General features: G+C 39.5%; 1 protein-coding gene across 4 annotated transcripts in view; it reads right to left on the bottom strand.

The window, feature by feature from the left end:
• The window catches only part of tanc2b (tetratricopeptide repeat, ankyrin repeat and coiled-coil containing 2b), a 90,013-nt gene that overhangs the window by 23,334 nt on the left and 51,726 nt on the right, over positions 1 to 14,953 (bottom strand). For all 4 annotated transcript variants that reach the window (XM_077501580.1, XM_077501582.1, XM_077501581.1 and 1 more), the window contains 3 exons: positions 9,450 to 9,598; positions 5,381 to 5,564; positions 3,779 to 4,051 (listed from right to left, as the gene is read on the bottom strand). In XM_077501580.1, the coding sequence (XP_077357706.1) occupies positions 3,779 to 4,051; positions 5,381 to 5,564; positions 9,450 to 9,598 (606 nt within the window). The remainder of the gene's footprint in view (positions 1 to 3,778; positions 4,052 to 5,380; positions 5,565 to 9,449; positions 9,599 to 14,953) is intronic.

The raw sequence follows: 14,953 nt of genomic DNA, 5'->3' as shown, positions 1-14,953 counted from the left end.
GATTATATAAAAAATAAATCTACTAAAAATCACATTTAAAATCATCCCCAAAGGCTCATGCATTCAATTAATTACCAAAGACTAAAACGAAGGACATTTTTGCTATGATTATAGATATTTATTTTAGTTAGTTTTGTAAAAATAAAATGTTTTTTTTTTTAAAGCAACTTAGTTTTTATTTCGTCAACGAAATAGTTTTTTTAATTTTAGTTTTTTCGTTAGTTTTAGTTAATTAAAATAACCTTTAATAGTACCTGTGTTTTTCGACACCTTCCCTTCTTACTTCGACCATCTCCAAACATTTTTGTTTTTATTTTATTTGAACTGAGTCAAATGCCATTTTTAGCATATGTCGCGGGCCACTAAACAATGGACGGCGGGCCGCAAATGGCCCCCGGGCCGTAGTTTGGATAGCTCCGGTTTATAATTTAAGGGATGTGATCAGGATATCAAATAAATACTCAATTAGATTTCCGTAAGGCCGTAATAATTTGAAGTGGCCAGTAAGCGTGCATGGGAAAAGCGCTTTGCAACAAGATGGACTCCAGCGGAAGCCTCGGCGGATCCGATCGCCCGCCATGTAGAATTCCCTCCTCTCGGCGTCTGTCACTCGGCGGATCTCTCAGGATTAATTAGCCGCACAGATGAATGTCTTATTCATGAAGCCCGGCGCTGGCTGCTGATTGTTTCGCAGCCAATATGCAATGAGATTAGATCGCCGCCGCCGACGACGTGATAGACCTTCACAGCCCAACCTCCTGACAAACGAGGGCAAAGATGATTCCCGACAACGAATGTCGGCGGGGATGAAGGGATGCGAGCGTAGACCACCAAGCAGTTTTTGTTTTGTTTTGTTTTTTTACTGAAAGGATGGATTAGTGTCGTACAAGCATGGAGACAATTTCTTTTAAAAACTATCAAGTGAGAGCCGTCGCGCCTTTCAAGCCGGCCGATCTACTTCAGATTAGATGTAATCTAATTTAACATCTCCATGCCGCAGCTATCAAGTTGCTATCATTGTACCCACACAACAACAACTCAGCAGACTGATAATTAAAGGCCATTCCGAGTTCAAATGACTTCATAAACAGATGAAATGTTAACTTCCAACACTGCCAAAAGCAAACCAGATCTTAACTTCCGGCCATTTTCACTGAAGCAACCCCTTTTGCTCCCAGCTGTTTTACTGGATTTTGACTGATTTTAAAAGCCCCACAGAATATTGAATTCTATTGCTATCAAAACATGGAACCGACAAAAAGGAACATTCGAGTCTTTTCTTTCATCAGGAAAAAAAAGTATTTTTGTGTCTGTTTTTGTTTTGTAGTAATTAGAAAACAGATTCATTTCGTTGATGTTCACATTCCTGGTGAAAACACTATCAAAAAGAGCTTGTTGCAACATAGCCGTTGCTGATCTCACTCTGCCGCCACCTGCTGGCCATTTTTTGTAGTAACTACCATTGTTTTAAGCCACCTCTTCATGTCAGAAGCTGCATCAAAGCCTTCTGTTGTTTAAAAAAACAAAAACAAACAAACCAAAAAAACGTATAAATACGTTTTTGGGAGTGAATGAATTAATCGTCCCATATTCTGATTGGTAATAAAGTATGTTTATACCCTCAGAATAGCATGTTAGCATGGTGTGGTAATCTTGCAAGTGCATCCCACTGACCACTAGTGGAAGCCCCTCTGCCCAGCCTGGTCTTTCCTGTGGTCATCAGGCATCTGCCGACAAATCAATCGTACATCTGAAGGGGTTGGGGGTGTGTTGTGGGAGTGGGGGGGGGTCTATAACTTAGTCTCTGAGAGGAGCATGAGGAGACATTAATCTGCTGCTAAGCCAAGGAGGAATGACTCAGGGCCACTGAGCTGAAAAGGCTCCATTTTCTCAATTTTCAATGCGAGGACTCCAATCTGTGTGCTCATCTTGTCTATCTGCAATGCAGCAGTCTGTTCGCATCACGTCCGCTGCTGCTGTGCCAACGGGGTAAGTCTGCATGAGCCATACTGGCGGCAGGAGAAAGAGGAAGAAGGAAGGGTGTCGGAAAAAGGTGGAAAAGCTGTTTAAACTGGTGGAAAAGAGGAGATTAGGAAGGTAAAAAGAAGTAAGCTGTGGGTAGGAAGGGGAAAAACTGTTCAAGCCGGTAAAAGGACAATGTTGGGAAGAGGAGAAAAAAAGTTTAAACTAGTGGGGTGAAAGGCAGGAATCGTGTTAGGAAATTATGATATGAAGGAAAGAAGAAAAACATTGAGTAAAAAGGGGGAAACTAACTGGTGGAAGCAGGTAGGTGCATAGGAAAGGAGGAAAACGAAAGGAAGGAAGGAAAGAAGGAAGGAAGATAGACAAATATAGGGATGAATGAAGGAAGGAAAGAAGAGGGGAAGAAAAGGAATACTAAGAAGTTAGCAAGGAAGGTAGGAAGAAAGGAAAGGAAGTTAGGGAGGGAGGGAGGAAAAAAAGAAAGAAAGAAAGAAAGAAAGATAGATAGATAGAAAGAAAAAGAAAAAAGGAAGAAAGAAAGAAAAAGAAAAAAGGAAGAAAGAAAAAGAAAGAAAAAGAAAAAAGGAAGAAAAGAAAGAAGAAAGAAAGAAAGATAGATAGAAAGAAAGAAAAAGAAAAAAGGAAGGAAGAAAGAAAGAAAAGAAAGAAAGAAAGAAAAAGAAAAAAGGAAGGAAGAAAGAAAGAAAAGAAAGAAAGAAAGAAAAAGAAAAAAGGAAGGAAGAAAGAAAGAAAAGAAAGAAAGAAAGAAAAAGAAAAAAGGAAGAAAGAAAGAAAAAGAAAAAAGGAAGAAAGAAAGAAAAAGAAAGAAAAAGAAAAAAGGAAGAAAAGAAAGAAAAAAGAAAGAAAGAGAAAGAAAGAAAGAAAGAAAGAAAAAGAAAAAAGAAAAAAACAAAAGAAAAAAAACAAAAAAAGAAAAAAGAAAAAGAAAAAAGGAAGAAAGAAAGAAAAAGAAAGAAAAAGAAAAAAGGAAGAAAAGAAAGAAAAAAGAAAGAAAGAAAGAAAGAAAGAAAGAAAAAGAAAAAAACAAAAGAAAAAAACAAAAAAGAAAAAAGAAAAAGAAAGAAAGAAAGAAAGAACGAAAGAAAGATGATTGTCACATTGTTGAAGAAGTGCGAACATAATTATACGTGAATGTCAATGATGGCGGCTTCACGATCGCCTCGACCATCCCGAAGACTCGATGTGATGAATAATGGAGGCGAGGCATTTATTGGAGGATTCTAATCGACGTTCCTCCTCCTGACGGGAGCGCAACGCTGTGCCTGCATGAGGTAACAGAGGAGCCTCCCGCCTCACTTCCTGCCTTCCTTCCTTCCTTCCTTCCCCCTCGCACATGAACGTGCGGCTTCCTCACTCGGGGGGGTCGACACCGTTCACGCCCCGCCCGCGCCAGAGCGGCCAATCGGAAGCCGGCGTCGTGATGGCTCTTTGCGGTGGGGAAAACTGAGAAGGAGGGATTTCGCAACGATGCCGTTTTCAGGCCTCGATTTTCCCATCATGCATCTTTTACACAGCTTTACGAAGGACACCTGCGTCATCATCAAGTACCAGCATGAGACCACAATTTCAAACTCAAACCGCAACCCAAGATTTAAAACCCTAATCCAGAATGAAAACCTTCATTTGAATATGACCAAGGAAGACAGCAAGCATGGAAAAAAAGGGAGAAAAGAGGTTGGGTGCTGAAATATGTCACTGCTGCGAGTGCTTTTAAAAGCTGAGTAAGCATATTTCTGTGAGGTTGGGGGTCTGGTGGGGTGGGGGGGGGACTCACCAGCCACAGAATTGGGTCGGGGCATGAGGTACAGGGGGATGGAGTGGGCCGAGTGCGAGGACATGCTCTCCAGGCTGCGCTCGGGGATCTTGTTGAGGCTGTACGTGGACGCCGTCATGTTCTCGTCCACGCGGTACAGGAAGGAGTCCATGCCTGATTTCTGCGACTGCCACAGCTTCAGGTTGCCGCGCGAGCCCTCCGTGCCGCCGCCGTGCTTGCCGCCGCCGCCGCCGCCGCCGCGCTCCATGTTCTCAGAGTAGCTGGTCAGCGTGGCTGCGGAGACAAATGTTGGAAACCGTACTTGTTGGGATGTAACGATATCCAAACATCACGATACGATATTGTCACGATATTGTGAGGAGGTTGGCGATACAAAAAAAAAAAAGGTCACAATATTGGGGAAAAAAATTTGCTCCTACTAAAAAACAAAACAAAACAAAAAACACACACACACAATATTGTGCTTTTATACATTACTGCAACTGAAAAACATTATAAATATTATATATAAAAAAAATATAGTTTCCACACATATTGACTCGGTTCACAAAAATTACGTGCCCCTTCATCTGACCATTAGCATGGATTTTAAACACAGAAGGGCCAAAACATGCCTTGTGAAAATTAACCTGCACTAAAAAAACTAGCCACCAGAGGGTGCTAGAACTGCACAAATGGAAATCAACCCGACTTTAACAGATGTGCTGCTTTTAATATCATGACAAGACGACGACAAACATAACTTCAAACGTGACATGAAATACTAACCCAGGTTTGAAACCCTAACCGTTTTTTTGTAACCATAATTGTAACTCAAAACCCAATTTTTTTTTTTAATTAACCCAAGTTTGAAACCCTAACCAAAGGAGGAAACCACAATTTGAAAACCTACTTTGAAATCCCAGACCCAGTTTACAACAGAAACTTGAAACCCTAACCCCAGTTTAAAACCATATGCTGAAATCCTAAACCATTTGTAAATATAACCCTAACTCAAAACCCTAACCAAAACACAAAACCACAATTTGAAACCTCAGACTTTAAAACCTAAAACCAGAGTAAAATCATACCTTGAAACCCTAACCCTGTCTTGAAACCCTCATTTGCAAACCTAATTTTAAATCTTAACCTTAATTTGAAACCCTAAATTTAAAGACTAACCTTAGCATGAAACCCTTACAAGAAGACCTAATCCAGTGTTTCAAAAACAACAACAACAACTTGAAACCCTAATCCTAACTGCAAACACTATAACCCTGGCATGAAACCAAAATCTGAAACTTTAACCCAAGATGGAAATCCTGATTTGAAACTCTAGCCTAAATTCAATTTTAAACTGTAACCCTGGTTTGAATCCCAAATTTGAAACCTTAACTTTGGCTAGAAACCCTAATATGAATCCTAAATTTAAAAACCTAACTTAGATGTTAAAACCCTAACTTGAAACCCCCCCAAACCTTCCATTTCTTACTTGAAACTTGAACTTGAAATCCAGTCTTGAAACCCCAATCATAACTTGGAACCTTAACCCAGGCTTGAAACCCTGCTTTCGAGGCTCAAATCCTATTGAAATCTTTTCTGGACATTTGGAGGCACCCTCACCGATGATTCCGCTGTCGCGGCTCTCCAGCGTGGAGGTGGGACTGGTGACGGAGCCGTAGGCGCACTCCCTGGTGCCCGCCTGGCCCGACATGGCGGTGGGCAGGGTGGAGCAGGGGCTGCCCGCGGGGGGCGACGCGGTGCTGCTGGTCAGCGTGGAGCACGGGCTGATTTGCTGGTTCTGGCCCTGGGACGACAAACGCACACATACGTTAACAGTTGTGAGGAAACCCGGAAGGATATTTTTCCAGGAATGCATGAAAGCGAGGCAAGAAAAAGGGTGCGGACATGCGCTATACAGTTCAGATTTGAAAAATATATTTTGTGACACCGGCGCCTCACACACAACATAGGAAGAGACTCATTGTTTGTCTCCCTGCAGTGAGTCCCCCAGTGTGTCAGCTCGGGTTAGCGCACCGCGCACCACAGGGGAGCAAAAATACAAAGAAAAAGCGGCTGCTGCTGCTGCTGCTGCTGCTGCGAGCCCTCGCAAACGCACCCGAGCAAAAAACATTCATGCACGTGTATATGAAGTGTGTGGATGTCTCCGTTGAGAGGAGAGGAAAGGTGAAGTGGTGCTCAAGGCTACATCCACCTGACTGCGGAACACACTCGTGGTAGTTGTACACGGCATATATCCGCACAAGCTACTATCAAGTAAAAATAGTCCGAATTTCTCATTGCCTCAGCAACTTCCATCTTTGTTTAAAAAATTCACACCTATTGCACATTGTTTATGTTATTACACCCTGTGAATGTAACTTTCACCAACAACGGCAATAAAATTGACTGAAGGTTTACGCCTTTTTCTATAAAAAACTGTATTGAAATTATTATTTTGTTACCCCCGGTTCATTTTCATTTTCTAAATTCACATTGTGTATAGCAGCAAACGGTATTTTCTTGTCAAGAAACATTTTCGGTGGGACAATTTCACACAAAAAAATGACGACTCCATTTGAATATATTATACGACATTAACATTTATAGACCACACCTCCCGGCTGACGAACACTAACATCATCGTTTCCGGTTTCGGTCCTGTTAGCTGTGTAGTGTAGTAAATAATTCACTAATTAAATTTACCTGCTATTTTGCTGCTATCTTAGGTTAGCTTAGCAATTAGCATGGCTTCTCTTGTCTTTCCTCGCCATCAATTAATTTGTGAAAACGCTTGTAACAAATGTAAAATCAAAAACAGTAAATAGCTGATGAGAAGGTTTCACAAAAAAACATGAATAGGTGAATTTGTGAGTCGCAAACTGCAATTACGCACGTGTTTATTGTTCTATTGATTCCATTGTACATTATGTATCAGTTCTAATGAGATACTGTGAGCTAAATAAGCTAACAAGTGCGCAAAATCACAATGCCAATACGGTTGAATGATGTCAAAGTTTCGAGGTGACTTGTGTTTGTCGAGCATAATAGCAATTTGACATGCTATGCTAACAGTTCTGTGAGTGTGATGTGTCATCGCAGCTGTGTAGCTTTGAGTGAAATGCTAACGTCCCGCCCACAACAATACATCAACGCAAGCACAATGTGTCATATGTACCCTGCTAGCTGTTTAATTTTACTTGATATGTCAACAGGACAAGCCTTTACTTCTTTTAGCATGATAGCATAGCATGCTAGTGTGCTATGTTTGTGCTAACTGCACCTTTGACTTGCGCGCGTGCTATGTTAGCCGTTTTAAATGGCTAAATTGACTAGCCACAGCTAAATGTTCATCACACTGAGATCCAATACCACACGTCATTTAATAGCGCAGCAGTTTCACGTGCATCTTGCTTTTTTTTTTTTTTTGCAAAGCAAAGCAGTGTACTCGACACGTTTGCATTGTACTTTGGGGCAGGTAAGCGAAACAAGACGAGCGTACACAGCGTGCAGCAGGCGGCCGGCGTGAGTCACGTCTCTTAAAAAAGAGGCGCTTGAATCAAGCTCTCTCGCTTTCTACACCCCCGCCGTTATAGCGACGCTCACTTCAAGCAGCATTTCAACACGTACCTGTGCAAAGTGGGATGCGAAACGAGTGAGGCTCGGAGAATAAGCCTCAAATAGGAGTAAATATGAGTCTACTGCTTGGCCACAAAAGATTAACGCAACAGCACATAATGCGCAGCTATGAAGTGACTTTTCTTGAAGATCAAAGGCCATCGTTTATGCCCGAACTTGTGCTAAAAATCTGACATCAAACAAGTGAGGTTCATAGTACACACAGTAACTGCTTATTGTGTTCTATTTAGCCGCACATTCAATTAATTATCAGGAGGACTTTTGAAATCAAATGCTATTATTTCCACATGTACTTGTGCAAAATGTAACTCGATAAAATCAGGGTTCCGAGAATAAGCCTTCACTACTCTGGCAAGAAAGAAATTGCCACCGTTCTCACATATATTTCTTCAAAATCTGATTTAAAAAAAAAAAAAAAAAAAAAAAAAAAAGATTTTGTAGATGAAGTCTAATTTAGTTGCGCAATAACGGCTTATTGTGTTCTTTAGCCACAGGTTACTATGACCCAGTCATAGAGAACATTCAACTATTGAGTGCAATTATGAAATCAAACGCAATAATTGCTGCTTGTACTGGCGAGGAATGTGACATCATGCAAGTGGGGATCAAAGAATAAGCCATTATTCAGAGGTTCGAGAACTTTTAGGGTGTGGGATCCTTTTAAATAATATCTCAACAAAGATCCCCTCATCATAATCCGACTATTATGTGGACCCCAAAATGCCGTAGGAATTAAATAGTTGCCTATTTTCTAGACACAAAGATTTTTCAAAGATAAACCAGGAATATTAAGATAATAAGAAAAAGTCATATTTTAACAGTTGAATTTCAAAAATACAACTTTATTCTCACAATATTACAACCTTTATCAAAATCAGAATCCGATTCATTGGCCAAGTATGTCAAAACACAAATTTGTCTTCACAGTCACAACCTGTCCGAGGACATAACAGGAAGCCTGGCGGTTAGTCAATTAGTGCCCCGCCTTTTATTCAGTAAGACAATTTCGGAGGATTGTCATTATTTAAGTATGTATGTAAAGTTTAATTCATTTCGTGATCATGCCCAAACATTTGCATCTCAAATCATATTTCCCTATTGAAATGAATGGAAATGTCATCAATGCGTTCCAGCGACCCAGAAAAGCAACATTACCTATTGTACTGTATAAAAACGTACAGTAAGGGTGTATTGGATGAAAAGAACTAAACATGTTAACTCATTCACTCGCCGCCATTTTCACAGAAGCAATCCTGTTCGCTCCCGGCTGTTTTACTGGATTTTGACTGATTTTGCAAGGCCCACTGAATATTGTGTTCTATTGCTATAAAAGCATGGAACCTATCAAAAGAAAGATTAAAGTCTCTTCTTTCATCAGGAAAAAAAAAGTATGTTTCTATCTGCTTCCATTTTGCAGCAATTAGCATTAGAAGAGAGCTAAGTTTCATCAGTTTTCACAAATCTATTTAAAATTGTAAGTAATTTAGCTTTTTTTCTAGATGGCCCTGGTTGATCTCCTTTGCTCTGCTGCCACCTGCTGGCTGTTTATGTAATAACTACCATTTCTTCAACCGTTCTTTGCAGTTGAGTGGCTGCATCAAAGCCTTCTGTATGCTCTAGCATTAAAATAAATAAATAAATAAATAGAACCGTATAAATACGTCTTTGGGACACTTAGAACATAAAAAACAACGTATTTACACGTTATTGGGAGCAAATTACATGTTTATCAAGATTGTAATCTTTTGCTATCATAAAATGGATTTTGTGGAAATGATGGCAAATGGTCACAAATCTATCGAAAATTCACATTTCACAGAGACTGTGCTTGAGTTTTTGTTATTTAAAAAAAAAATAAAAACTCACAGGCTAGATAGTTGTGCAAAATATCGTTATTTCAAATCTTTACTAATTCCAGGTTACTGTGACTATGATCATACGGTGAGTTAGCTGCTCCAAAACATTCAACAATGACCTCGATTCACTCGGTGATTTGAATGACGTTTTGCATCCTGCCTGTGCGACTTTCAAAATAAGAGCCACTTCCTCTCACCTGTCTGGCCTCGGGCTCCTCCATGCTGTAGTGGGGACCGGCCGGCCCCTCGCTCGCTTTGTCTCCCAGAAGGAAGCCCAGGCGCGTCATCAATGTGTTGGCGGCCTCATCCACCGTGGGAGGGGGGCCCAGCTCCTGGCTCGACTCCCCTGCAGAGGCGGCGGCAAGGAGAGAAGAGAGGGAGAAGTGAAGGGACTGTTGTTAGGTGGGGGAAAAACAAAAAAAAACAAAAAAAAACAACAACTAGCGGCAGCTGCGATAGATCTCAGAGGCACCGTGTCCACCTGAACGCATCGTGGCCGCCTCGCGCGCTCGCTGCCCGGAAGTCTTAGACAAAGTCCAAAGTGCCTTCATTCGCGGGCCTTGCGAGGGAAGCTAACGTCACTCCTGCCGACAGCCGCTCCTCTTCTGCGACAACACGCCCGACGTAACGAGATACGCCGCTCACCTGTTAGACGACGCCAGACAAAGCGGGCGAGGCGACGCCCCTCCGTCCTGTTTGCACAGGCTCTTTGCCGCGACGAGGGGAAAAAGCTCCACCTCAAAAAAAAAAAGAAAAGAAAAGAACACTACCTCAAACAACAACAGAGCGTGGTGCTTTGACCTACTCTAAATGCTGACATCCGTATGCTGAGAACATCAACATGAGCACCTGACCAACTGTAAACAACGGTACCTTGACAAGTTTAATTTGAACTGAAACAAACCTCACCCAAATATCAAATAAAATTTTCCCATTGGGAAAAAAGTTAAACCATTCTAGTCAACCAAAAACATTTTTCGTCACATTTTGATGATGAAAACTAGCACTAAAAATGTTCAAGCACAATGAAAAAAAACCTCACCCAAATATCAAATAAAATTTTCCCATTTAATTTTTTTTTTTTTTTTTAAATGTCATTAAACCATTCGAGCCAACCAAAAACATTTTTTGTCACATTTTGATGAAGGAAAAATAGCACTAAAAATGTACAAGCACAATGAAAAAAACCTCACCCAAATATCAAATAAAATTTTCCCATTTATTATTATTATTTTTTTTAAATGTCATTAAACCATTCTAGCCAACCAAAAACATTTTTGTCACATTTTGATGAAGAAAAATAGCAATAAAAATAGACAAGCACAATGAAAAAAAAACTCAACCAAATATCAAATAAAATGTTCCCATTGAAAAAAAATTAAATGTCATTAAACCATTCTAGTCAACCAAAAACATTTTTTGTCACATTTTGATGAAGGAAAAATAGCACTAAAAATGTACAAGCTCAATGAAAAAAAACCTCAACCAAATATCAAATAAAATTTTCACATTGAATTATTTTTTAAATGTCATTAAATCATTTTAGCCAACCAAAAACACATTTTTTTGTAAAATTTTTCCATTGAAAAAAAAATAAAAATAAATGTCATTAAATCATTCTAGTCAACCAAAAACAAATTATTTGTCCCATTTTAATGAAGAAAAATAGCACTAAAAATGTGCAACCACAATGAAAAAAATAATAATAATTTGAAAGATAATTGTATGGTTTGCGATTACAATAATTGATTAAATGGCCAATTAACTAAAAAAATAAATAAATAAAAATAAAATGACTACCATTTTTAAAAGCACTAATATTGGCCGATCAATCAGCCTGGCCCGAAATTATTGTTATTATAAATTATTTAATACAGTACATACTGCAGTGGTCATGGGTTGGAGGTGTGCCTTTAAGGGGTGTGGCCTTATGAGTGGCGTCACAAGCTGGAGTCGGTTAGTCTGCATGTGTCTCTTGACGCGAGTTGTGGCCTACAGTAGCTCCTTGCAAGTGTTCTCATTTTGCATTGCGCTTTTGAAAACGATGAAAAAATTGCTGTCACAATCTTAACTTAGCCCGACAATATGTAGTCCTGCGATGCTACACGTTAGCCACAAAGCTAACACACCATTGATAACGTGCATAAATTCGCAACATCAAACGTAGAGCTGCTGCTAAATGCTAACATCGTCCCGCTAACACGCCCATATTGACAATAACACATTAGAAATATCCAGTGAAAAAAATTAAACATCTTACTGCAGGTATTTTCCAGCCGCCTTCCTTATTAGCATGGTATCATATTCGGTTCGTTAAGCAGCCGCACGCCCCTCCAGGTTGCCTTCACTCCCTCGAGTGTTCCCGAGCCGAGCGGCTGTAATTGGATGAGCGAGCGGGACGGTCCGAGCTTAAATAAACAGCGGAGGCGCTCGGTGCGCTTCTCATGTTGTTGACGTTTTCCAGCGGGGCAGGTCGGACCAGACCGGCAGGTAATTGCAGCGTCCGTTAGACATTAGACAGAATGATGTCATGTCATGACGTTAGACGGAGGCCACATGTAGGGAGTATATTAAGCGGTAAAAAAAAAACAAAAAAAAAACAACAACATCAAATGCATTATCCAAACTTCAGGGGCCTTTTTAGCCAATCAGAAGCCTTATAGTCATTTTCAAAAAAGGCACAATGAAAATGGTGTGTTTTTACTTAGATATGGGATAGGATAGCAAGTTATTTTATACGGTTTGTGAAAGCTTGCCACAAAATATCATTCAATCTGTTACTATTTACACGAGATAATCATTTTGAATTTTCTTCCCTTACTGCGCTGAATGTGAACTGAACCAATGTATGAAGCCAACTATGATTTTTGGCATACCGTTAAAAAAAAAAATAAGTTCAAACATTTATATACTTTTTTTATGTTACAAATGGCCCTCGAGGGCAACCATAACTTTAATGTAGGTCACCACAAAAACAAGTTTGACATCTTTGCTGTATCCACAAATACACAAGCACATTAGAAAACCAATGTCAAAGCCATAAGTCCAAACTTTAACCCATTTTTGGCCAGTTGTAGGCCGGAAGAAGCTCATTTTCATTCCCATTCACCAATCGACAGAATGTTTTTACGCACCGCGATGAAGTCAGACTTCTTGTTTGATAGGATCATGCATGTCAGTCTAGATAACAGATTGTAAGCAGCTTATCCATAATACGACGTTGTTATCATCAGGGTTAGATAAACATTAGCTGACAGTACATGCACAAGTCAATGGGCTTTGAAAACATCAACCAGACCTCCGCCAAGGCCAGATCAGCATCATACCCGTCTAAGATGTACTTAAAAGGGAGATTATCAGTGCGGCCACATTTTTGGTTTGATTTGATTTAATTTATTGAACATATAAACATACAAACAAACAGCAGAGAAACGAAAATTTCTGATTTTTGACATTTTCCTTTGAACATTTTCTATATGTGGCTTCCAACATAACTACTCCAAGGAATTTATTTTCACACACCCTTTCTATTTCAACTGAATTCACCATAATTTTAACTTGGTGAGTAATTTGTCTCGTGCTAAAAACTATGAATGAACTCACCTTACGGTTAGTCATTATATTTGTTGCTAGGTGCTTCCCCCCCCCCAAAAAAAATGTTGCTAAGTTGACGCCAATGAGTTGCCGCTTGATTGGTTGTCACGCTTTAGCTCCGCCCCTAATCATCGTAACGAAAACTGTACTCAGCACCTGAGACAGAACACCTGGGAACTGATTTTTAATTGTGTATGTTAATCCCCCCCCCCCCCAAAAAAAATAGAGTACAAATGTGCAACACAAAGTCTTGTAATACATCCAAAAAATATGCAAGGTTCAAATTGTTGTTTGTCACGTCAAACTGCTCGTCTGTGCTTGCGATGAACAAACAAGCTAATTAGCTCACTAATGAGCTGATATTATAGCATGAATTTACATTATGTGGCTTCTACTTCTTCTACAACGCCATCTCGAGCCCTTTAAACGCGCACGCTTCCCGTTTGTGAAGAAAATCAGCGGGCGAACTTCTGAGCAAGTCAAGCGGATGTCGTCTCATCGCTGTGACGCCTTCCAGGCTCCCTAATGACCCGACGTGAGCGTATGAAAACATCTCAGGAACACGCGTGCGCTCCCCACCCGCTGGATTCCTGAGCCGCAAAAAAAAAAAAAAAAAAAAAGGAGACAGATGGTTGCCGTGGCAACTATCTTTCGCCGCACAGCTAGGAATGCGTGGCCGCGCGTTCCGGGAAAAGCGGATTAATAACGGGGAAAAACTGCTCAGCTTTCACCTGGACACATCCGACACCAAAGAACAAACGAGTCGGATGCGTGACGAACGGCAGGAAAACAGTTTTTCTAGAGGTGGAATGCATCCCACTCGGCCGAGATAGCAGCAAGCGTGGTAGATAATCAGGAACATCACATTCCTCTGATGCTATCTCCTCAAAAGTTTCATTCACACGTGAAGGCCCTGGAAGCCATGACAGGATCCTAATACAGACGAAATGGATAAACCGCAATATACCCACTCTTGTCTCAGACCCTCCAAATCCTGGTCACCACCTCTGACAGCTTCTTTAATCTTGCTATCAAATCCCTAAACAGACTCAAAATTCGACACCTGTGTGATCGTATTGCTGTATTACAGCTCTCGACATATTTGCGTAACTGTCAATCAATAGCCCACAGTGTCGCAAAGTGTCATCTCCAAATCGTAACTAGGGCTGTGCAATTAATCGAAATTCTATTAAAATTTCAATTATTACACTCCACAATTATAAAATCAGCATAATGGTCAAAAAAGATTATTAATACTAATTTTTGAGTCGTTTAAATGTACAGTATACATTTGTATCTTTATTTTTTATTTTAAAATAACTAATTTAATACATTTTTAAAGGAACTTCCATAATTCATGTTTCAAATAATTTTATTTGTCTTAATATTTTTTATTTGTTTTTTACATTTAAACATTCTTGTTTTGTACCCCCCCCCCAAAAAAAAATGCAACACTCCAACTTCAAGTTTTATTATAAATATACATTATTATAAATTCTGTTTGGTCCAAAAGGAACTTACATAATTATCGTGTTTTTATATATTTTTTTTAAATTGGTCCTAATATTTTTAAATGTTTAAACATTTTCTAGTTTTGTACCAAAAAAAATAAATGGTCATCCTACTGCACAATTTTCCCAACATAAATAAATAAATAAATAAATAATTATAAATTCTGTTTGGTCCAAAATACACTTACATAATTATTGTGTTTATTTTCTAGTTTGTCTTAATATTTTTAAATGCTTAAACATTTTCTTGTTTTGTAGCAAAAAATAATATTGAATAATAATAATAAATAAATAAATATTTCCTGTAATCGAGCAGCCCTAATCGTGCGTACATTTACTCCCGCTATAGTAACACAACATCTGATCTACTTGGCAGCAACACTAAATATCCCGCAGGACCTGTTCATGTATTTTATTACGGTTTGTCCTTTTGGATCCAAAAAAAAAAAAAAAAAAAAAACCTTCAGATGAGGATGCATCCTCCCAGTTATTCACGAGCCAAAATTTCCACTCCGTACATTGTACAATTGTACAAACAAATGGCGAACCGCAAAAGTTGCCGTGACTCAGTCCTTTGTCTTCCAACCGATGACGTC

Source organism: Festucalex cinctus, chromosome 17 (assembly GCF_051991245.1).
Source record: "Festucalex cinctus isolate MCC-2025b chromosome 17, RoL_Fcin_1.0, whole genome shotgun sequence".
NCBI classification, from domain to species: domain Eukaryota; kingdom Metazoa; phylum Chordata; class Actinopteri; order Syngnathiformes; family Syngnathidae; genus Festucalex; species Festucalex cinctus.
This window is presented reverse-complemented; position numbering and strand designations above follow the sequence as displayed.